Source organism: Carassius auratus, chromosome 10 (assembly GCF_003368295.1).
Source record: "Carassius auratus strain Wakin chromosome 10, ASM336829v1, whole genome shotgun sequence".
NCBI classification, from domain to species: Eukaryota; Metazoa; Chordata; class Actinopteri; order Cypriniformes; family Cyprinidae; genus Carassius; species Carassius auratus.
In genome coordinates, this window is record NC_039252.1 from 20516548 (window position 1) to 20541656 (window position 25109).

The 25109-nt window shown below is 35.5% G+C and overlaps 1 protein-coding gene and 1 long non-coding RNA gene across 2 annotated transcripts in view; both read left to right on the plus strand.

Moving 5' to 3' along the window:
* Positions 1–464: 464 nt before the first annotated feature.
* LOC113110270 (uncharacterized) lies at positions 465–7981 on the plus strand. Its single transcript, XR_003293116.1, has 5 exons — positions 465–502; positions 2382–2502; positions 4048–4163; positions 5832–5924; positions 7135–7981. It is a non-coding gene; the product is annotated as an uncharacterized LOC113110270 (long non-coding RNA).
* A 595-nt stretch (positions 7982–8576) lies between these two features.
* Positions 8577–25109, plus strand: part of LOC113110304 (calcium-binding protein 1) — a 31925-nt gene continuing 15392 nt past the window's right edge. The window contains exon 1 of the mRNA XM_026274410.1: positions 8577–9597. Coding sequence (XP_026130195.1) covers positions 9067–9597 — 531 coding nt within the window. The 5' untranslated portion in view covers positions 8577–9066. The remainder of the gene's footprint in view (positions 9598–25109) is intronic.

Here is a 25109-nt window from a genome sequence, read left to right on the forward strand (position 1 = left end):
TTATCTGAAGAATCAAATAATGTACAGACAGTTTTTTCTTTTAATTGATTAGATTTTCATGATTTTTAGATTTGATGCTTCTTTATTTTCATAATATTGTGTTCAATAAAGAACTCTATTCTTAGATTTTAAAAAGGAATAGCTCACCCAAAATTAAAATGTATACTCACCCTCAGGCTATCCAAGATGAAGATGAGTTTGTTTCTATTTCTAAAGCAATATTATGGTTCGAGGACTTGTAGTTTATATGGAAACAATGATTTGAAGTTAAAATCACCGTAATGATGGATGCACTTCTTTCACGTCACAAGACTTTAACCGATGTACTGGAGTGGTGTGGATTACTTGTGGATTAATGTGATGTTTTTATCAGATGTTTGGACTCTCGCTCTGACGGCACCCATTCACTGCAGAGGAACCGTTCGAGAGCAAGTCAAGTGATGCTAAATTTCTCCAAATCTGTTCAGATGAAGAACTCATCTATATCTCGGATGGCCTGAGGGTGAGTACATTTTCAGTTGATTTTGATTTTTGTGTAAACCATTCCTTTAAAAAATAAAGGTTTAACTAGTGTTTGATTAGGGTTGAAGCAAAACTCTGCAGGGCTCCACGGCTCTCCAGGAACGACGGTCACCACTCCTACATTAGGCTATCAAGCCATTTTTGGTTATAACTGGACCCTTTTTTTATTTGTAAAAGTTGATTGAAAACAACTGTGTGCTGTTTTATGAAGAATGAAATTCAAGTATTTGATATGTCCTTGAACTGAGAGCAATTGTTTTGATGTCCACCACTATGTGCCTGTCAAATCTATGCATGTTCCCATGAAAAGAAACAGTTAAATGGAAGGTACTAGAAAGATCTTGGTTTGGATAGATACTCATCTATTAATAAGGTACAGTCAGCAGGTGATTATATGTGATATTCAATATTTAAACCAAAACCTTGAAATGTTTTTTGGGTAATCCATCATTGTGCTGGAAAAAAAACTACTCCTAAAATAAATGAGACTTTACCTAATTAGTAGTTGCGTAACGGCACCAGGAAAACCCCAAAGTGTTTTGTAAACTGTGACAAAGTAACGATTAGAATGATACATATAAGGGTTGATCTGGTGAGGGGTGATTTTCTGTATAGCCAGTTTAAAGACGGAGATAAGAGATATGATGACTGAAACAGAAACCTTCAAGTGAAACCAGAAATGTTTCCAGCAAATTCATGACCGAACTGAACCTCATTTGAACACTAAACATATGACAAATTAAGCCCAACAACACTCTGGTAACAGTAACCACAGTGGCAGACACCACTTTCAAACTGACACCCTTTTGTCTAGCTGAAATGCATCGTCATTTATTTACTGTCTTGTGGAAGATAAATGTTTTATGGTGAATGGTGTTGCAAAATCCCTTTTCTTTCAAAGATGAAAGAAGGCATTCAAGTTTGTAAAAACATGAAGGTGAGGAAATGACAGATTTTTCATTTTTTAAGCAAACGGTCCCTTTAAGCAGTATCACAAGAGTAAGATTGCCTCTGTTATACTGAAAAACATACGGGATTCAGTCTGCTCAGAAATGTGAAATATTGCTCAGCACTTGGAGAACTTTATCAAGCTTATGTTGATCTAAGAGTGAATAGCTTCGTTTGCATAGTCGAGAGCAACAGTGCCCGATCTAAACCCTTTTCATTTTTTAGTAATGATAAACTCTTCAACACAAGCCCTGACAAATCAAATGTCAAAACACAACAAAGAATGAAACAAGACTGCAGGCGTAGGAATTCAATATTCCTACACCTCATCAGCAAGAGCACACAACAGCCTTAGCACATATAAAGAAGCTTAAATCCAGGGAGCTTATGAAGCTAGTTGAGAAATATATATATATATATATATATATATATATATATATATATATATATATATATATATATATATATATAGATATAGATATAGATATAGATAAAAAAAAACGCTGAGTCTGAACACCATGAGAGCGTTCCCCTTTTGTGAACAGAAGAGGGCAGTAGGGGACTGGTAGATTCTCATTGACAAATATGATATAGCAATCAGTTATGTCATTTATGACTTGCTCTATGACTATTGTTTCGTTCTCCTTTTAAGAAAGTTACAGAGATTAAGTTCTTAAAGGGAGAGTCACCATTTACATTCCTAACTTGTATGATTTTCTATTGTGGAACTTGAATAATTTGAATAATTTAAAGTTTTTCTAATGCAAAAAATGCATTAGAAGTCAGTGGAGACTGAAAAGGTTCAGTTGTCAATTTTTCAGAATATCATCAAAAGAAAGTGCATGTCACAAAACAGACTTTACTGGAGATAATGTCCATTTAACTAACCAGCTCTTTACTTCTTTCCACAGGTGTCCTGGTAACAGGTCGTCTGACTGCAGCTGTCAGATGATGATGGTGAGATGATGGTGATCGTGACCTATGACCAGGCGTGAGCCAGGGAGGATTCTGGGAAATGGAGTCCTTAAAGTGGTAAGGTGACATAGCTGGTGACTAGGCTGGTGACTATGTTAGACTAAATTTGGAACCATCTCATCTTTCTTATCTGATTAACTCTGTAAAAAGGTTCATAGTTCTGGGAAGAAGGAGGCAGGAACCGGTGAACATTTAAACATAATTTAATAACAAAATAAACACAAAACTAAAAATAGCGTGACAGCTCCTCACAGACGACTGACTCACACAAACAGAACATAAATAGTCCAGACCTGGTCCTCTCTTGTCCTCCACTGTTGTCACTCCTCATTTTATCCTTCTGGAGCTCCTCCATGCGACTCAAGACCTGTGAGTGGCATTCACCATTATGTACATTCACGACGATGTGAGAAATATTGTGCTCTTCTTGTGCAATGTGCAACCACTTATTATTTTGTATCTTGCCCAACTTTATCCTGCCTACAATGTTAGGTGTATGTTAAAACAAACGCTTCTTTATCAAGAGGTGAAATTAAATGAAAGTGACTGAAAATTTGGGGTGGCAGCCAAGGTGACCAATCAGATATTTTTCAGTAATGTTAATAGAATGTTCAAAGTTATCTGTTCTTTAATAATGTTCTTGAAACATATGTGACTTTGTTTTTTTCTTAAAGGGGGGGTGAAATGCTCGTTTTCACTCAATATCCTGTTAATCTTGAGTACATATAGAGTAGTACTGCATCCTTCATAAATCCAAAAAGTCTTTAGTTTTATTATATTCATAAGAGAAAGATAGTCTGTACTGATTTTTCCCGGAAAAACACGACCGGCTGGAGGCGTGACGTGTGGGCGGAGCTAAAGAATCACGAGCGGGAATATGCTTTTGCGTTGAGAGGATGTGGAAGCTGTGACATTACCGTGAGGGAAAACCCATCATCCAAAACAAACCATGGCTAACAGTCAGATTCAGCCGTTTATTTATGATCCAGAATCAGATCCAGAGGCTGAAACTGAACGAAAGCAGCAGCAGCAACGACTCGCTCCGAGCGGGGCTCGAACCCGGGTCTCTGGCATGGGAACAAAAATACTCCTTCAAACGTACAACTTAATTTTTGAAACTTTGTCCATGTTTAGCATGGGAATCCAACTCTTTAACAGTGTAAAAAACTCAGTATGCATGAAATAGCATTTCACCCCCCCTTTAAACGTTTAGTTGGACGTTCTTCTAACCTTTTTTAAAAATGTTATTACTTGTTTTAGAATGTTCAGAGAATAGTAATTTTCCCATAATGTTTGCCAAATTTTTCCTGACATTTTTCCTGTTTTATGGTCCGTCTGAAATTCAAAATCTAGCTTTTATATTTATCAGTTTGATATAATTAATGTTGTGTGTAGGTGCATTTGTACAGAACCTAATGAAACGAGGGTGCACTAGCAGTTCAGCGGTGTTGGGTATCGCATTCACATCATTTGCTCTAATGGTTAAACCATGAGGGGATTTGCTCCCTAACTGCTTGAGTGCAATCTGATGCCTGCACCAGCACCCTGATATGGGCCATTGATGAAAATCTGATATCTCTTTCCTCTCTGGTTCTCCTTCAGACTTACACACAGGTCATGCCATATGTACCACATGTGCTCTTTAAAAGGCAACATGGCCTAGTTCGTCCTCGCTGTAAATAAACTGACCTCACCTTCAGCACAGCATTCACCCTCAGGTAAAACACAACATGAGAATGAATCCATCTGCTCCTAACTCACTTCCATTCATATGATGTATGTACGGTATTTTAATGTTCATGATGTAATATTAATGACATAATTTACACTCAGTCGTGTTCAAAAGGATATAATATATATATTGATATCAAGTATTGATTCTAAAGTATAAAACCTTAGAATTACAGTTTATTTGGGTACTTTTTTAACAATAGAAAAGTTTCAAAAGTAGATGTTTCATTTCCTCTCTACCCTTCCTTCCTACTTTTTTATTTTACTCTTAAAAAAAAAAGCTTAAAAGAAGGTCTACATACATCACAACTGCATGGAAAAGCATCAGCAGTTTTATGAATTTTTTTGCTCAGGAAAAGAGAGTCAAAAGAAAGATTGTTTTGGGGGGAGGGGTAAACTATCCTTTTTTTTAGGCCAGTACTGTTTAACAGCCTTGATGTCGATGTTGAGCTCCAAGCTCATTAGGATCCTCTGCCTGTTAGTTATCACATTAAACCCAAATTGATTAATTGAAAACAAGAACCCACAGGGAGGTTTCAGAAGTGCTCTATGAGTGGCTTCCATTGTTGTGCTTCCATAAATAGACTTAATAATTATTCTGTCCCCTTTGCGTCATGCAAAACCCCCCACCCTGCTTTCCCAGCAAAAACCCTTCAGAACACGTTATGCTTTTTTGCACTTGCATTTATTATGCCTTTTTCATTACCTCTAGAAGGAAACTGTACTGGATATGTTTTGGCTACTGCATTAGTTTGCCTTCCTCATCAGGGGACATGTGCATTCAAACTTTTCAGCCTTGCTTGTTTTTTAAGGAGGAGGATTACATCACGACACAGTGCACTTAGGGGCAGACAAAAAAAAAAAAACACATATTAACCCATGTCAATTTTTTTTTTTTTTTTAATGGAATCATAATATAGAATCATTCCTAATATGATGAAAGTACCACCTTTCAGGTTATTTTCCCAAACTCTATTAAATTCTTCTTTAGGATATTTATTTCAGTACTTTTGGATCATTTTCTAACTATGATAGAAATGTGAATGCAGCGTTATTATAGAAAACAAAAACTAAAAATGTAATTACTTTAAAAAAATAAAATAAAGTAAACATGAACAGGAATAAAAAATATAATTGAAAAACATTTTTATTTCGATTATTGCCCAGGCAACATTTTTCTTTGTATTTTAATTTAGTTTAACTCGATGCAGTAAAAATTTAAAAATCTAATTAATAAACAATTAATACAAACATATTAAATAAATAATACAATAAAATTACTTAAAAATCTAAATGAATCTGAACCAAAATATTAATTAAAAACTATAATAGTATAGAAATTAAGAACTTGTTCCAGTGGCATTCTGGTGTACACATGCTTATGTTTTATAATGTTTAATTTATGCAACTGGGTCATCTTCATTAATGCTTTAGAACTTTCATATTCACTGATTTGTTTATAAAGCTCATTACCCGAGCAACACATTGTGCCTTTGTGAAGCTATTTGGCTAATGATGCCTTCAAATTTGGCTGAACTCTGCGGCACTGATGTTTTCATACAAAAGCAGAAGTGTACAACATTCGGTCTGTCAAAAACTCCTGGGTCTCAAGCTGCTGGCTCTTCAATTATTAACCCATCACATGAATGTTTCAGAAGCAACAAACAGTGCCATTAGACTGGGGTTAATTGAGAGGGTGAGCCGTGGCTAGATCGTTCCTGAAAAGAGCACACAAATGCTGCTTTCTGGTAAGTGCTTTGTCTGTAGTTTCTCAGTTGAACACCCTGGAGTGTTTTGTTAAGAATTTCTTAACAGGTGCTGAAGTAAAAGTACTTCGAACAACAGGAAAGTCTGAAAAAATGAGCCATAAGAGACTGTAAGATGAGCACTTGAAATTTTAGCCTAAATGTTATCAAGTGGAACAACAAGTACATCAGTCTCTACTAGTATTTTGACTACTGGCTCATTTACTATGGAAAAGACCTGCTGTTTAAAATACTTTATATTTCACCCCTAAAATTCACATAAAATTGATTTGTGCTGTGAAATGAGACTTGAGTGCATGCATAATTGCACTAAATTAAGCATAGAATATTCTTAAGATTTATACTACTATTAAAATGTGTGTATGATGTCAAAAGTGATATTCATAAATTCTATTTCACATAAATATACTCTTCTTTTCAACTTTAATCGATCAAAAAAATCCTAAAAAATGTAGAACGCTTTCCACAAAATATTAAGTAATACAACTGTCTACAACATTGCTAACATATGCTAATTGAGCAGCAAATCAATGACTTATGATTTCTAAAAAATCATGTGACACTGAATACTGGCGCAATGATGCTAAAAATTCAACTTTGCACAACAGGAATAAAACTACATTTAAAATATATTAAAACATGAACTGTATTTTTGATCAAATAAATGCAGCATTATGCATAATAAATAAATGAGCCTAAGAAATCTTACTACCCTTAAACTTTTGAATAGTAGTGTAACTGTGCAACTAAAAATGAAATTTTGCAACTAAATTAGATTGCATTTTCTAAAGAGAAAAGCTTTTCACAAAGCTAAAGTGCAGTGAGTGCATTTCAGGTTGTAAAAGTTCGAGCTTAGATGTTCTGTCTGGTTGCTAAAAGTTCACAAATCTATATTTTACATATAAAGAAAGCTCAGTTCCTTTTATGTAACTCTATGGCAAGTCACACGTTTCAAAGTATCTACATTTTATATTTGTTTAAAAAAAATGTATGAGCCCAAAGATTATTACTTCAGGGTAAAAGATTTGCAAACCGATTGCAAACACCTGATTATCATGAAGTACCTATAAAGCGCTTCTAATAAGTGTGATAATGTAGCATATAAAACGAAATATGTTTCTCTGTTTACTGGACTGTGAGATTAAAACACATCTTGGTTTTGTGTGTGTGTGTTTTTTTTCTCCCTTGAAAGCAAATGGGCCAGATTGAACCCTGGGGCTTTAGTGTCCCCTGCTGCAGACAGAGAGGTGGGAGGGGAGCATCTCTTTAAAGAAACCAAAAATTCATCATTTTTTTGCTGAATGAAAAGAGTTAAACACAACTCAAGCAAAATCTAAATATCCCAAAAGTCACAGTATGTGTTCCAGGAGTTACATCGAGACCAGGGGGGCCATGCCAATCAAAAAGAAAGCAAGAAAGGAAGTAATGCGGGGCAAGAGATGGTGAGATGAAGCGAAAGATTCCATCTTTCCCTGGAGCGAGTGAGACGGAGACACAGATGTCAGTGAACACAAAGTCCCAGGAGACTGTTTGGGGCAGAAGCTCCACTTTCCAACATCTCACACACTATTTAGACACAGTTTTTACTTCTTTAATTGGGTCCATATATAGTGACATAATGCATATAAGTGCCTGAACACCCTGCGCAGCTGCTCCGAGACTGAAGGAACGCAAGCAACCAGATGGGACTTCACGATGGTCCTGTTTGATCAGGAAACTTCTCATCTACTTCTAGCCAACCTGTATAAATTATGTAGCTCAAACAGTACATATCGCATCAGCATGGAAAGAAGTTATTAAATGTGAAAGAAGCTTCAATTATGAAAAGAGAGTACAGCCACTTCAGATTGACTGCAGTGTCCATCAAAACTCTGTCCTTCAGAAAACAAGCATGATAAGCAGTTCTGTAGCCGAGACATCAGTTACAGAGGATTCAAAGCAGTGAGATGTTTTGACTCATGAATATATGACTCAAAGTCGACATTCAGTAAAAGTTTTTTGTTGTTTTTGACATTGAAGCATTGGTTTGAAGAACATATCTTGGCAAAATACAATTAAATATGTGAATATATTTTTTTTCTACGTTTAAAGTTGTATTACTGTGCACAATTATTCATTAGCAGCAGACTGAACACATTTTTAGTGTAATTTCAGATATTTATAAATGACAAATAGTACTGTTAAACGATTAATTGCATACAAAATTCATATAATATATAACATATATATATATATATATATATATATATATATATATATATATATATATATATATATATATATATATATATATATATAAAACGTATATGAATATAAATACATAATAAATATACACAATACGCACACATATATTATGTAACCAAAAACGTTTATTCTTATTAATCATTTGACATCACTAGTTAAAACAAGATTGTCACTTTTGACTGTTTTTTGATCTGTATGTTTGTATATTAGGCCTACTAGAGCAATTCATAATTTTTTTACTGAAAAGCCATAATTATTTATTTTTCGACAATATATTGACATATCGAAAACGGACCTACTTTGGGCCTACTCAATGTCTGCTATTTGGCATGTTGTCACGAGGTCGTTTTTTGTTTTAATTTAGCAAATGTCAAAAAAAAAAAAAAAAAAAAAAAAAACCTGTAGTCAACGCTTTAAACTATGGAACTACCTGTAAAGGTTGGATACTGATAGAACATTCTCATCATTTGTTGTCAATGTCTTTTTCCCGTCACTGTATTGCGTTCACCTGTGCACGTTACACCGTTATTAATATTTTGACGTCATTTTATTCTTCAGTGGTTTCTCGAGGCAGTTTGACGTAAATTTCATCCTGAGAGAGGAGAGAGAGAGAGAGAGGGAGAGAGAGATGAACAAGAGAGAGAGAGATTCACTTGTTAATGCTGAATTTTGGTGGCAGCGCGCGCTCAGTGGGGTCACGAGGGACCGAACAAACTCCGCGCGAGCGACCTGTGCGATGCTCTCGCTCTCTATAAAGTCCTTCACTCGGCGTCCACCGGAGAGATTCCCACCTGCCCAACGACACGTTTAAATATTACGATATTTTTTAAAGATACCTGACTCGACTCTCAAAACTTCACGAGTCTTTTGGGGGGTCAAAATGAGCTCCTCGTTTCCAAAAAGCGAATCCACCACATCCCTGATCAGAACCAACCGGAGAGTCCGCGGGGACCCCGCGAGCCACCGCAACGGTCACCGGCACACGGGAGGCGGCGGCGGAGACTTGTGCTGGACCGAAGAGTGCGATGCCACAGCCAGGAGACCCCTGTGCCAACCGAAACACGGACGAAAAGCGGAGAAGGTCCAGAATCCCGGCGGTCAGGATGGATATTATCAAGAGGATGGACCGGAACACCGCAAACCGTCACGGCACCACCACACCACTGACCCTCCGGTCCAACTCCACGGGAATCCTCACTCCAACCGAACGCCTTCGCCGACTTCATCCCTCTCCAAGCGCTCGGAGGAAGCCGCGCTGTTCTTTGAAACGAAGGACAAGCGTCAAAGCCTCACCTCCAATCTACCTCCAGCGCTTCAGCCCAGTAGCACCCGCGCCCCCGGGAGCGCGAGCGCGTACAGCGGCGCGCAGGATGCAGACCTCCATCCCATAGTCAAATCAGTCTTTGGACAGGTAGGGTGACTACTGTGCTATGCTACTAAGTCGTTTAGCTGGTTCTTGTATCTAAAGTGACTTGTACATTTTTTGAAGTACACTAATGACGCATATATCTACTCAATGGCAACAGATCACAATCAGTACTTGATTGAGCGAGATTCATTACTAATTACTGAATAATTAACAATTTTTAATTGTTCTATATCTAAAGTGGTACATAAGTACATATATAAAGTTTGGCCCATGGACCAAGACATGGTCAAGTTTTGACCAAGACAAGACAAGACAATATCGCTTCAGATTTTCATCATTTTAATCACCTTAATAGCCTTTGTAATAGTTCAAGATAAATAGTGTGACAAAGTATTATTATTATAAAAATGTAAAAATTAAATAACAAAAATATTAAACTATAACATAATATTTTATAAAAGTATAAAAAACGAAAATATTATTAAAACAATTAAATTTATAAAAATACATACATACATACATACATACATATATATATATATATATATATATATGGTTAATTAAAAATCGTTTTTGCTGATGGATAACTTAAAAATAGTTTTAGCTATTTTGTTGTCACTGCAGTAGGGTAACAATCAGCTAATCAACTGTGAATCAACATCACAATAATTTTCTAAACATGACAACAACAAATTGGCAAATTGTCACACCATAAATATTATTTATGCCTCAATGCATGCTGGGAAGGCAGTAACTGAACCATTGGATTCACTCAATAATTTCTTTATGAGGAATTGATCAGACAGAATGATTATACTCTTAGTAAGAGAGTGTAGATATTATTCCAAACATGTTTATATTAAGTTAACACTGGCCAGAAAATATATTATTCTTGATAATAAAACAAAAAAATAAATATATGAAATTGAACAGGTGGTCAGTGGAGAAATCCAGAGACCAATTTAAAAGTGCGTAAAAGTCTTCTGCCTTTCCAGCTTTAGAAGTTGGATTTGTCTTAGACAGTTAGGGTTTTACAAAGACAATCAAAAAATCCTAAGTTTTGAGTCACTTCAGATATAAGTTTCCACTAAAAGACTAATCATTAGTGAATGTTCTCACTTTAATGCTGTCCTAAATGATGGTTATGAGACTTAAGTATGCATCACAGTGCCTTATAGTTAACGTTTTGAATGATGTGTAATTGGAGAGCATGTGTCTTCGGGGATATGATCTCTCTATGATCAGATAATGATGATAAAACTGAATTATGCATGAGGATTTGAAAACTAAAGTGAAACAAAAGTCTCAAAGATGTGCCAGGTTGAGGCCAGAGTTCACAGACAAAACCAACCAAGCCTGCTGAGTCTGACCCTCTCACATCTGATGTCACAGCAATGATAAATGAATGATGGATAACTCATATGTATATCATATAGTTAAATAAGAGGAGCTGCAAAAAAAAAAAAACTCTCATACAGTGTAACATAATGAAAAAGCAGTCCATTGGGCCGTATTTCAACATAGTGTGTTACACCTTTATCACCTATAACATGGTCATGCACCATCATTCTCTTCTTCACTGTATTTTGATGCCACTTTGCACTTGCTGCTTTCTTTCTCTGAAGGACACTAACTAACCATCCTACTAATGTGCCACAGAAATAACAACTCCAAATTCAGGTTAAAGCTTCAACAGGTCAAAGACACAGAAAGGCACACATTTATTTATAATGAGGACACACCATAGACTTAAATTATTTTTATATAAAGTTAATTATATTTACAACAAACTAAATCTAACCCAACCTTAACCCATACCTATAAGAATACCTTTAGCATTTTTTACAAATGCAAATAACCAAATTAATACAGCACCTTGTTTGTCTTTGTAATCTGTATTTAATACAGAACCACTAATGGGACATAGTGATGGTAAAAAAAAAGAGATAGGAAAAAAAAATGAGATAAAAAGAATAGAGATTAAATAGTATTTCAATGCTATTGTGTTCGCTTGCAAAAATATTATGTTCTCTGAAGAAACTTTGCATTTGCTCACAAATCATCTATGTGGTCTCGCAAAATGTATGCTTCCCCAAAAACATTTGCATTCTCTCCTAAAAAAAAAGAAAAAAAAATTGCTTTTCCCCAAAGTCTTTGCATTTACTCACAAAAGGTTTTGTGTTGGAAATAACATATGTCTTACTGCTATTGCAAATGCAATAATTTTGTGAGAGACCGCAAATATATTGCAAGTGAACGCAGAGTTTCTCAAAGGAATGCTATAGTTTTGTAAGAGAATTCAAAAGCATTGAAATTTTGTCCATCTTATCGCCCCTTTAGGGCCTTTGTATGAAGTAATAAATAGTATTAAAATAATAATTAAAGTAATTAATTACAATAATTTAAAGAAAAGTTGTAGTTTGCATTTTTTTTTTTTGTATTTGTATTTTTATTGTGTCTGTATGTTTTCTTTATTATTTTTCCCCGTAATGGGAGTCTATGGCAGCCTTATGAACGGATCCTAGGAAAACTTTGAAAATGGGCACATTTAGTGATGGCCATGAACAGTGATCTGACAAACTCTATAGCACCACCACTAATTCAAAAAATCAACATTAAAATGATAGTAACTCCTGAACCCCTAATTCTAGAATTTGTTTTACTTTGTATACCTGATTACTCTCCTCATGCTGATCACATTCAATAGCTTACATTAAGACTCCACCTGCAGTAGCTGCCAACATTTTTTCACTACTACACCTTTAAAGGCACAATATGTATGATTTTTTTTAAATTAAAATCCAGAGAAATAATAAATTTGAAGCAATTTCCAGTGTAATAATCAAGAAACAGTGTAATAAACAAGAAACAAGATATTTTCAGGCGCTGCATAATATCACCGAGCCTGCTGCACCCATGGTACGGCAGAAAAGTTCCTTGATTATTACGCTGGAATGAGAGTATAGTTCCCAGCCATATCAGTCTAGAAAATCGTGACGTTGGTCCGTTGGTCTTGGTACATGATGTAACTACAGAAGAGTCAAGTTTTGAATAGGAAAAATATAGAAACTCTTTGGTCATTTTTGATCGAAATGCTAACGGTCTAATCGGATTCAATAATCTATGCTAGGCTAAGCTAAAAGTGCTACTGCTAGACCCAGAGATCAGTAAAACTCAACAGTTTAACTCTAGGGGAGTTGGAAAATGTGTGTTGCTTTAATAATATTTCATTTTCTGGGTTATGCCAATTCTGATGAGGTCTCATTTGTCATTTTCCATTAACGTGCCTGTCAGCCATATTGAAGTAAATGAAAAACAGTTTTTTTGCTACTTCTCCTACAAATTTTGTCCAATTTTATCTAAAATCTGATCATATGATCAGCCGCAAAGAAATGGCTGGACAGAATTATGATATTTTTTACTATTCCCAAGAAATACCTCTCAGAAGTTGACCATGCCTGTCTCATGCTAATAACTTACCAAGCTGTTTAATTTGACTCTTTAACTATCCACCATAAGCTGTGTTACCATTAACTTGACTTTGCATGTTACTCTGGTTAAAATGCTAAAAATCTTTATTGGGGAGCTCATTCACACATTCTAAACCATATTTACTGTGGCAAGAAATGATGCTGAAGTTGTTTCTTTTCCAGATGTACTTTTCAAAGTATGATCTCATCTAAGCTTATTAAATACTACATATTTATATACAAAATCTTAATTCTGAGTTGAGTGTCACTTGAATTATGGAGCTTCAGCATTTGTGTAAATCAAAAGGTTATAGCTTTGAAAATTCTATTGTAATTCAATGTGTAGCAAGTGTTTTACCATGGGAACTGTGTGATGTTTAAAAGTATCCAAATAAAGTCCAATGTTCAAATTGGGCAAACATGACCAAATAGGGTTGGCCCCGATAATTGCTGCATGTAGCTGTATTTATTGATGTTTCTGGCTGGAGCATAGTTTGTACTTTAAATGATAAATTATTTAAATAATTTTTAGCTTCAAGGACATTCTGGTTTTTGTCAGATTTAGCTGACATCTGGAGACATTTTTTCCTCTGAAGTACAGTTAACAGTAAACACTCATGTGCCCCTGGACCATAAGTCATAAGTCATATGGTCATAAGTCGCAGGGGTATATTTGTAGCAGTAGTCAACAAAACATTATGTGGATCAAAATTATTGATTTATCTGCAAGATAATACAGCTGTATAAATCTAGTCTTTAAAAAAAATGACCCTTATTAATGGTTTTGTGGTCCAGGGTCACATACAGAATAAGTAGAGATGCAATGATTCTGAGATTTACTAAACCAATGCCTTAAACCCAACCCTCAAACCTGTTGGCATTATTTAAAGCAAAACATGACTTGACCCATTTATTAGCATTGAAATTGCAAGACAAATATCCAATAGCACAAATAGCATCACTTCAAATGTCGATTTTCGACATTTCACTATATCTGTGAGCACATTTTGAAAATAATTATAGCCCAAGCCGAACACATAAGCACACAGAATCTCTTTATCACTCTGTGCCTGAGCTGGAAAAAATCAAACCATTAATTAAATTAAAATGAATTCGTTTAATATGTGAAGAGAAGTGCACTTATCTGAAAAAGCATTTATAAAGAGCTGAGAGAGTGTTTAACTGCATTATTTCTAAAGCCCATTCAGCAGTGCATCATTATAATCAGCATCATTATAAATGTAACAGAAATCACATTGTTACCACAAAGCCTTTTTTGAGACCTAGACCTAATAACGTCACTAGATGTCTATTCTGGCACTATATCTAAGTCTTTTTGTACAGTCAGAAACTGAAGATTCTGTTTTGCCAGGAACCAGTCGGTCCCAGTTTTGACACTTTTGCTGGGTTTCAAGCGCCTCCCAGGCATCATTAATCTTTGGCTTGTAAATGTCATGCAGTCATTTTGTCACAACTCCTCAATGTAAGACCTGTGCAAAAGTTAAAAGCATGCACATTTCTTGAAGGAACATTCAGCCGTGACTGACGTAACACACGATTGCGATATCGTACAACATGTGCGCACACGCATAAGTTCGGCCTGCATCCAGAAAAGCCCTGCATCTTAATGCGAATGGAAACGCTGCTGTATTTATAGCACCGCCGTGTCTATTTTTTCCTCATAGTGGATTGATATTCCTCAAATGCAGTGTTTCATATTTCCTTATGTAACATCAAGGCCTGCATACAATCCCTACAGAAATCATTCTCCGCCAGCAGGCGCTAAATATAGCAGCTCAAGACCTGATTAGAGAGGAGAGGGGAAAGCTGTCTTTTGTGCTGGAGTGAAAAATTCAAATCCATTAGCTACCTGACACGTGGGGTTTGAAACCGTGAAACTGAAGACCTTGTTGAGACTGATCTAATGGACATGTCAGAACATATACATCTGTTTGAAAATTATCATCAGTGTTTGATGATGTGTTTGACTGATTTTAATTGTGTAATCAATCAGTGCTTTAAATACACAAGCAGTGTGTTATTCAGTATATATATATATATATATATATATATATATATATATATATATATATATATATATATATATATATATATATATATATATATATTAGGGGTGTAACGGTTCACAAAATTAACGGTTCGGTTCGATACGATACACTGATGTCACGGTTCGGTTCGGTTCGGTTCGATACGTTTTAGATACAGCAAAATGTAAAAACATCTCAACTTTTCAGAATGCCGCAAGCGCACCGCGGGTCATGTGACAAGAACCAACCAATCAGCTTCATCCTTTCCCGTAACAACGTTGAGAGCTCAGCCAAGATGAAGGAACAGCTGATCATAGTTGTATATGGATTGCAATTTTGAAATAAATTCAGTAGCAGAGCTACTGCAAGCGATTTTTAGAGCTGCAAATCCATTTATCCTTCGCTGAAATTTCCGCGTCTCATGGAGAGAGCACGTCATTGTTGCTTAGCAAAGACAGACGCCTCATGAGCGCTTCTGCCCGAGCGCTTTGGAAAGGAGGAGAAAGACGCGCTTAGCGTTTTCCACGCGTTTTTAGGCACGATATGTGAACGGCCCCTAAGGCGCTCGCTCACTCAGCACGCGCTGAAGGCTCGTTGGAAAATGTCTAATGCATTTAACAGACCAGAAATATAAGATCCTAAAATAACCAACAGGTCTGGTGTTTGGGTTGGATTCCCTGTAAGCTATAGTGTCTAAATGCTGCAGGGATAGTTGCGTGCATGTTTCTCCTTTTTTTCGTCTTTTCCCAGATAGTACTGACGCATATATCCCAGATATTCCCGCTGGTTTTTTTTTTTTTTGGTTTTTTTTTTAATCCCGCTGGTGTACCCTGTCATGTTGCAGATGCGACATACCGTTGTTTTTTTATCCACCACTCTCTTGCCATCACCATTATAGCTTAAAGGGAATCCAAAGTGCACCCAAACACCAGACCTGTTGGTTATTGGAGGATCTTCTCATTTCTAGTCTGTTAAACGCATTGGCTATTTTGCAACGAGCCTTCAGCGTGTACTGAGTGAGCGAGCGCCTGCTGAGTAGCCTAACATAAACATATAAGATGGTGTTTTTTTCTTCTTCGGGAGTGTCAGGGGCGTTGCCTGTTACATTGTTTGGGTTATTGTGCTACCTTGTTGAACGCATATCATTATATTTCTTTCTCTCTCTTTTTTTTTTTTTTTTTCAAATATAATTAATTACTCCAACGAACCGTTCGGTATACATAATGCGTACCGCGTACCGAACCGAAAGCGTCGTACCGAACGGTTCAATATGAATACGCGTATCGTTACACCCCTAATATATATATATATATATATATATATATATATATATATATAAAAGAAGGTTTAAGGTTTCATTTAGGTGCATATCTTTTAGGGCCGGGACTCGATTAAAAAAATTAATCAAATTAATTAGAGGCTTTGTAATTAATTAATCGAAATTAATCGCATTTTAATCGCATATAAATATTTGACCTGAGAACAGTGAGAAGCATTTTTTTTTCAATATAAAAATATTGTTTATTTTTGTTCAACCAAGTCTAGCAGACCAGTGCAATTGTTGCCATTAAGTGTAGCAATAGCATATTTAGAAACAATTTAGAAATAGTACATTTCAAAAATTCAGGAAGCTTATAGGGTGCTGGAACCTTCTGTAAAGTGTTTTTTTTAAGTAAAACGCAATACTGTCAATTACATTCAGAACATTGGAGACACTGACTATTAGAAAACATCTCTCTGTTGCTTCAGAGGCCATAACATACTAAGTCCAACTCTCAATAACCTTGGCCAAAACTATAAAGAGTTCAACATAAACTGTTGCACCAACAAAATAATACATAGTTCAACATAAAGTGTCCACGCTAGCTGCTATATGTTTTGCGTTGAGGTGATACTTGAGGCTCGATTTGCTGCGCCTGCGGTGATATGCGAACGCTAGTTGGTGCTCCAGTATAATCGGTCCGCCGAACTCATCCAGTGAGAAACGTTCCGCAGTGCAAAAATAAGTTTTAAAAAATGCGGGAATTTTTTTCTGTAATTAATTTATCTTAGTTAACGCGTTATTTTTTGTGTAATTAATTAATCTCAATTAACGCGGTAAAGTCCCGCCCCTAATATCTTTTTAAAGAATACTTTAGATGCTGAAATGGGGAATGACTGAAGAAATTAGGGCTAAAGAAATGCAGTCAATTAGTTCAGCATGAAAAGTTTCTTTAGATAGATATGACTCTAAATTAAAATCTTTTAATCTCTTTCATCAACCTGAAAGGAAGTTTTATTTCTTAAAGTGTACATTCTTAATTAAACTCAAATAAGCTTAATTTAGCACCCTAAATTGGTTCTGCTATTGGCAATAAATTATTTTCTGAACCACTTATAAAACAATACATTTACAGAAATCATGAAAAACAGATGAAAAAAAAAATGGGTCAGTAAACGGTTATATTTAGAAACACTAAAAAAAATTAAGCATTTAAAGAAATTTCAGTAAAAAAATAAAAATCCTAAAATAGGAACTTTTATTATGGAATAAACAAAGAACAAGTTTGAAACCTGTAGACATTTTTTGCAAAACCACCCCATTAAAGGTACATCACTTCTGCTAGAGGCTAACATCTAGCACCAATTCATAATGTTTTGCAACATAAGCAGCCAATCAGAAACATTTACACAATTACACTGGGATGCTGGGATCAAAAAAATATAGAAATGTCAATGCACTGTGGAGAAATACGTGGTGAATATTTTCTGATTGATCTGACATACAAACAAAAATGCACACAAAAAGCTTTTATATTATTGTGCCAAGACGTACTATTTATTACTTATACAGTAATATTACTTAAGAATTTCTTATACAGTAATTACTTATTACTTATACAGTCTCTATAACTTACAATATTAACTTTTGTATTTGAAAAGAGTTAAAAAAAATTCAAAGAGTATGTTCACATGCACTAATTTCATAAATTGGACCCAATCCCATTTATGCATTTAGCAGATTATTTTATCCAAAGTGACGTGCAGTGTATTCAGTCTATAATTTTTTTTTTACCAGTATGTGTGTTCCCTGGGAATCAAACCCACAACCTTTTATGCTCCTAACGCAGTGCTCTACCACTAAGCCAAAGGAACCACTGTTCTACTTCTAATTTCAGATTAGAAAACATCCGTTTATATAAACCCCAAACATTACATCTGATTCACATATTAATATACATCTATTCCAAACAGTTGCTGCATTCAAGACAGAGAAATCCATAATGTCACATAGAGCTACCATGAATATTATTTAGGGATGCACGATATTGGATTTTGGCCGATATTCGATATGCCGATATTTTCAAAATAATTTTGGCCGATGCCGATACCGATATCGATATATATACAAATATATACTGATATATTTAAACTTTAATTTTACTGAAGAGAAATCCATGTATCTCTTCTGTACTGATTCTACCATAAATTTATTATTTTACAAATGTAGACAGACCTTCACATCTGAAAAACAGGTCAATTATTTCACTTGGAGAATATCGGTTTGGCTCATCGGCAGAAATATTCATATCGGCCGATACCGATAATGGTCATTTTAAGCTTTTATCGGCCGATACCGATATTGTGCCGATATTATCGTGCATCCCTAATATTATTGCCATTTTTACTTTGATGACATGCCTAAAAAAAAGATGACTTTTACGTCATATGAGTTTTTTTAGTAGTAGTAATAGTAGTAGTAAACATTCAGTCCACTGACCAGCTCATAGGACATGAGACATAAATAAATATATGATATATATGACATAAAACACAAACATATCACAACATTGCAAATATGCCCAAGGTATTTTTGAATCCAACTTCGAAAATGCTTGATTCCTTCCTGTCGATCAGATTATTTCAGGTCTACACCACTCTTTCCAAATCAATCAAACTTCTTAAGATTGAAGTGTTTACATGACGACTTGTTAGTCCAATTGAGCCATCAATCCAAACGGATTATTTGGATGCATGCAAAACCGAATTCCTTTAAGCAGCTTACTGAATTAGCATCATATTTTTTTAGAGCAGATGTTTTACACCACAAGCATATCATTCCACATTATCTCCATCTTGTCAGTTTCCTTGTTGGATCCTTTTCAGCCGCTGCGTGTCGCAGAAGTCTTGTGCTTTGCTCACAATCTTCTTCTTACTCTCTCTCTTTTTCTCTTGAGGCAGAAGAGATTAGAATCCTAATGCTGGCATGCCTTGACCTGACTTACGTTCACTAACAACGAATTATGCCACTAACCCGCTTTTGGAGATGTGCTGCGTGCATCAAAAGCACAATTTTGTGCATCATTGTTTTCACGGAGAGATTTCAGATCAATGCCTTTGCTCTGCCAGCAGGGGCTGCCCGTCTCAGGCAGAGACACACAGCTACTTCTTCTGATAAAATTACATTCTGTCACTCTTTGTCAAGTCGCTCGCATCCTTTCTCCATGATGGTGCCAAACTGTGATGGACAGATGCAGGAGATGGAGGTGCAAAGGGGAAGGAAAAGGGGAAGTGTGAGAGACCTTCATGTATTATGTAAAAAATATACATGGCTCAGTGTTCAGAATCAGGTTATGCATAACCACTTTAGCTCTGCCTCTCACTCACTTGTCTCCATTTGTGCTCATTCTTTAGGCTTTTTCCGGAGCATTCAGTCGCTCCCGCCCTCCCTCTCCAGCCCACTTGGGTCACACCGACCTTGCAAGGGGTCTGAGGAGGGGAGAGATAGAGAACAAGAGGAAGGGCGGATGGTAAACAGTGGGACATTTGAAAGAACCGGGCATAAATAGATGAGCAAAAAGAGGATATGTGAATACAGGCTGTGTTGTAAATTCCACGTCATTTCTGTCTTCCATACAATTTTGAAGTCCTGTGCTATTTATAGAAGCCAATGTGTGTGGTTTTTTTATTCGCCCATGGATTGCAGGGAAAGAAATGCAGAATTTCTAAGCCTTTCTCAGTCTGCGTGAGAGAGAGAGAGAGAGAGAGAGAGAGAATAGACCTTGAAATTCCATCCTCGGCACATCCCAGAGGAACATGTTATTGCTTTGAGCTTGATCTTTCATTGCTGAAGAGACTTTATCGAGTTCTCACTTGTGTTTCATTCCTCAGGAGAAATAAAAAAGTTGATTCTCAAAATATGTAGGTCACATTTCATGCCAAAAATAGGAAGACATTTTTTTTTATATATAAATATAATAGAAAATGTTATTTTATATATATATATATATATATATATATATATATATATATATATATATATATATATATATATTAGTGCTGTCAAAATTAGCGCGTTAACGCATTCGATTAATTTGAAATATTTAACGCGTTAAAAAAAAATAACGCAATTAACGCGGTTGCAGTTTTTTTTATTTCCAGTTGTGGCCTATGTGCGTTCAACGTGCAAAGAAATATGGATAAGACCAAGGAAGGACTTTTAGACGGAAAGTTTCAGTATAAAACTCTGCCGGATTACTCTTCAGTCTGCCACAAGAAACATTACTCTTCATTTAGTCTGCCACAAGAAACAGCAACATTAAAATCATGAACTCAAATGTCATTGTTTAAAAAACAACAACAATGACTGTAACAGTGCTTAAATCAGACCTTTCTGTAACGCTAACGTTAATAAGCTTAAACGAAAATAAACGAAATAATTGTGTAGCGGAGTATTTTTTGTACACAGTGCCGCGAACTGTCAATCACTCCTGTGCGCGTGCATCACTGTCCTCCTCAGCTGCAGTATCTTGCGCTCTCTCTTTATCAAGCTTTAAAACAAAAAGGGGACAAAAAGATCATATTGTCTTTGTGCATAGGCTATAGATTAATTAGATAAATGAATATCTAAATTTGTGCCTTGCCGTCTACGGTATTTTTTTAGAACTTAGAAAAAAGAGGCTGCAGCCAATGAACAGCCAGCGGGGGCTCGACTCAACCTCCGCAGACAGTTTTTAATGTTTATCAGACAATAAATACTCAAGATTTTGCTTTAGTATAACTCACAACGAGTTTCACACACCTTCTCCGGCCACGTTGAGTTGTTGACACTTAACAGTGGGAAAAGCGACACATGCGCTATTCACTTGTATAACTTAATGGGTGAATGGGTAATGTAGTTTCTGCTCTGGGTGGGATGAATTAGGAAGCTTGCATTGTGAAGGGCGCTCTGAAAATCGGCAGTGCAGGTGAAAGATTAAAACCTCTATTAAAACAGATGTCCAAATGAGCGTACCGGTACGCTACAAGCACGTTCTGGGCGCACAGAGAGGTGGCAGTACGCTCAAGAGCTATATTTGGAAGTGGCGGTACTGAGTACTGGTGCGTACTGGCCCACTTAAAGCACTGGCAATGACTATACTTTGGAATTTTTTTGCAGTCCACTTAGAATTCAACATGGAAATCATTTTTGTCTATTATTGGCATTGATTGTTTTGAAATTCAAATGATACTTACATGCCTGTGTTTTTATTTCTGTAATAAATATGGCTTTCAAGCCAACAGTTAATTTGGAGGATATTGATGGTTTATTGCAGGTATGTTGTTTACATGAGAAAATCGGTGTTACAAGTTAAACAAAAATTCCAATAAACAATCATATTTTGAATTTAAATAGTTTCTTTGTCTTGAGTTTACATTAATTATTTACATTTTACATTTACATATCCAAAAAGTTTCAGTCTTTTAATTGCGATTAATCGCGATTAATCGCGATTAATTTTAAAAAATTGTGCGATTAATTAGTTAATTTTTTTTAATCGATTGACAGCACTAATATATATATATATATATATATATATTTATAATGATAATAAAAAAAAGAAAATATAAAATATAGAATAATATTTTTTTTTTTTTACAAATCCTAATTCTGAGGTATAAACATTTTGCTTAACATTTTATTTTTATTATAATTTTTTTTGATGCTCTTGACAAGTTTTGTGAGATTCAACCCCAAAAAAATAGACAACAGTTACGCAGCTGTTAGAAAACAGTATGAACATTGAGCATATGCAATATTATGTGGATAGCAGTTCAGATGATTTGAACTTACAAAAATTCAAAAAGAAAACATGAAATTAATAAAAAATATAAAATCAATAAAAAAATGCAATGCAAGACAAATTGTATTGTTCCTAAAAGTACAGTTTGAATTTCTTGCAACATTTATTCATATTTATGTTATGTTCTTGACACATATTGCAAGATTCACTCCAAAATAGACACAAATTATGCAATTGGCGACATATAGTCTTAGTATACAGCATATGCAAAAATGATGTGAATAGCAAAATTGCAGCAATGATTAATTGACAATGAATAGCACAGAAGTGATTTTATAGTGTTTTAGTCATACCTTTTTAATTTTTGACCCTGTTCACTGGTATTGCATGGAAAAGAGCAAAGACATTTAGCTAAATGAGCTAAGTCTTCTATGAGTTTGGAAAGAGCATATGGTGACAGAATGTTCACTTAAACAAAAGGCTCCATTCGCTCTCCATTTGTATGAAGTTCTTGCAATATTAAAGAGATTCCATTTGCGATTTTTCTTTCATACGGCATCGGAACGTGTATCTAGGTGCTTCTGAACAAGCATTCATAATAAATTTACTAAGAGCTTCTATGTGTTTAGCACAAGTCTTGATAAGAACAAAACAAAGCGGCCCCCGAGGCGAGCGCTTGACTCTTGGGTGCTACAGGTGAGAGCGCAGAGGAAGACGGAGTGAAACCACAGCTAATGAAGTGCTCGGATGGGGAAAAGAACAACACTTCTGAAGAGCTGTTACATTTTTGATGCTCTTAGAAGAACGTGAATGAATATTTCAAGAGAAATGTCTAATTCTGAGTGTAAATCCAGCTCCCCATTGAGAAACCGACATGAAATGTGTATTAAAGTGAATAACCCATTCAATACTTCCCAACAGATCAGTGCACACATTTTCTTCAGATACTGTAATAATAGCTTTTATTCGATATTTTTTAAGCTTATCTTTTCTTGTACATGTTCCCAAGGTCAGAGATGTTTCTTTGATCTTTGATCCTGGCCAAGCGTGTGTGTGATTTTGTAAGACGAAGCAGGAAGCTTGAATGCCGTCCGTGCGCTTGAGATGAACGTGAACCTCTCTGCCCGTTTTCCTGTCTCTCTGGCTGCCTGTCAGCGTGTCCAACAGGATTATCCATGACCTCACATCTTCGTTAAAACGTAGAAGTACTTATTAATATTGCTGTCAGAATGATCCGTTTTGTGCGTGCGTGGCTCAAACGCTCGAGTTCCTGGAGCTTAAATGCAGAAGCGTGACGCCAGCAACTTCAAGGTCGTGGGGTTTGTTTCTCTTTCTGATCTGCTGATCTGAAAGAAGAGAGAGGACATGTCATTCAACAACATAGTGCATTTAACAGTTATTCACTGAACAGACACATTTAGCTGAAGAAACAAGTCATTCATCACAGGAAGAGCACAGTACTGTACTGCCTTTTTAAAAATATGGTTAAAAGAATCTGTAGTAAATATTGTATCTAAAACAGCATGTATACGCAACAATAAACGAGCTAAACATTAGTATGTTACACACTGTTGGCACATGATCTTGATCTTGCAAAATTAATACCATAATTTTGTATCTTTAGATTTTTTGTGTAAAATATAATATCATTCGATCAACCAATAAATAATCATATTAGAGATGTTAAAATCATGGTTGATAGTATTTCAGATATTTCCATAACATTGCAATGTGATTATTAGTATTAAAACAATTAAAAACATTTGTCAAAAAGCTGGAATAAAACAAAGTTTAAAATGCAAATAGTAGATGAAAATATAAACTAAACAAAAATTTGAAATGTTGGCAATTAACTGAAATTTCAGTTGAAATTGAAGCATGAAAATTACTACTGAAATATATAAAAAGTAAAGCTGAACAAAAAAAATAGTAATAATAAAATACTAATAAAAATAGTAAAAAGCTTATTAAAAATGACTATAAATTAAATTAAAATTATACAAAAATAGAATGTAAAAATATACATGAAAATATACAAATAAAATGTATTTCCAAATATTAATAATAACTATAAAAGTGTGTAAATAATACTACAATTGCACTAGAAATAGCACTGCAGATGTGACTAATAAAATGCAGTTATAATGTCAGTTATGATTGTGATTCTGTCCGTTCAATTTTTAATGCATGCAAAGCAGCTCTGCAAAAAATAAAAATAAAGCAAATATTTTGTGTGAATGACTGAAACAGATGATACACTGAAATGTACATGTACAGTAAGACCAGCTAAACAGGTTGTGATGAACCCACAGCACTAAATCAGAACTCTTGATTTAACTGTTAGTACTACAGTAGTGGAAAGATGACTTAAATCACCATGTGCGGATGATTTATGCATACATGCACGCACAGTTATGCGATTATGGCACGCTATTGTGAGCCGGTCTGAGAATGTATGTATGTATGCAAGTGTGTATGCATGTATGTGAGTGTGTGTCTGCGCTGTTGGTGCGTGTGCTCTTGCTGAGTTGACGTTATGAGAGCGGACGGCGCCTGGCTCTGATTTCTGATGTGTTCTGAAGTTCACAATGAGCCTCCGGTGAAGAGGCTGGCTTCAGCTAGATGAATCATCCTCACCGACAGAGAGAGAAAGAGAGAGAGAGAGATCAGCCATAAATGAGTAAAAACCAATAGAATTAATCAGGGAGATTGCGCTTACAACAGAGATATTGATGATGCAGAGGAAGACTGATGTCTTCAGAGGTTGCTTTTTCATAGCTCAGGAGTTCTCATCGAACTGGGGCTTCTCATAAAAATCCCTTCGAGAAATTAGATTATAAACAAATGAAACAAATATTGACACGCAGAGCTATAAAATGAATGGGAATCAGATTACAGTCTGCAGGGAGGTTAAAGAGAATTTTTTTTTAATGCATTTACTTGATATGTTCACTAACTCAACTCAACTTTATTCATATTGCACCAACAAGGTG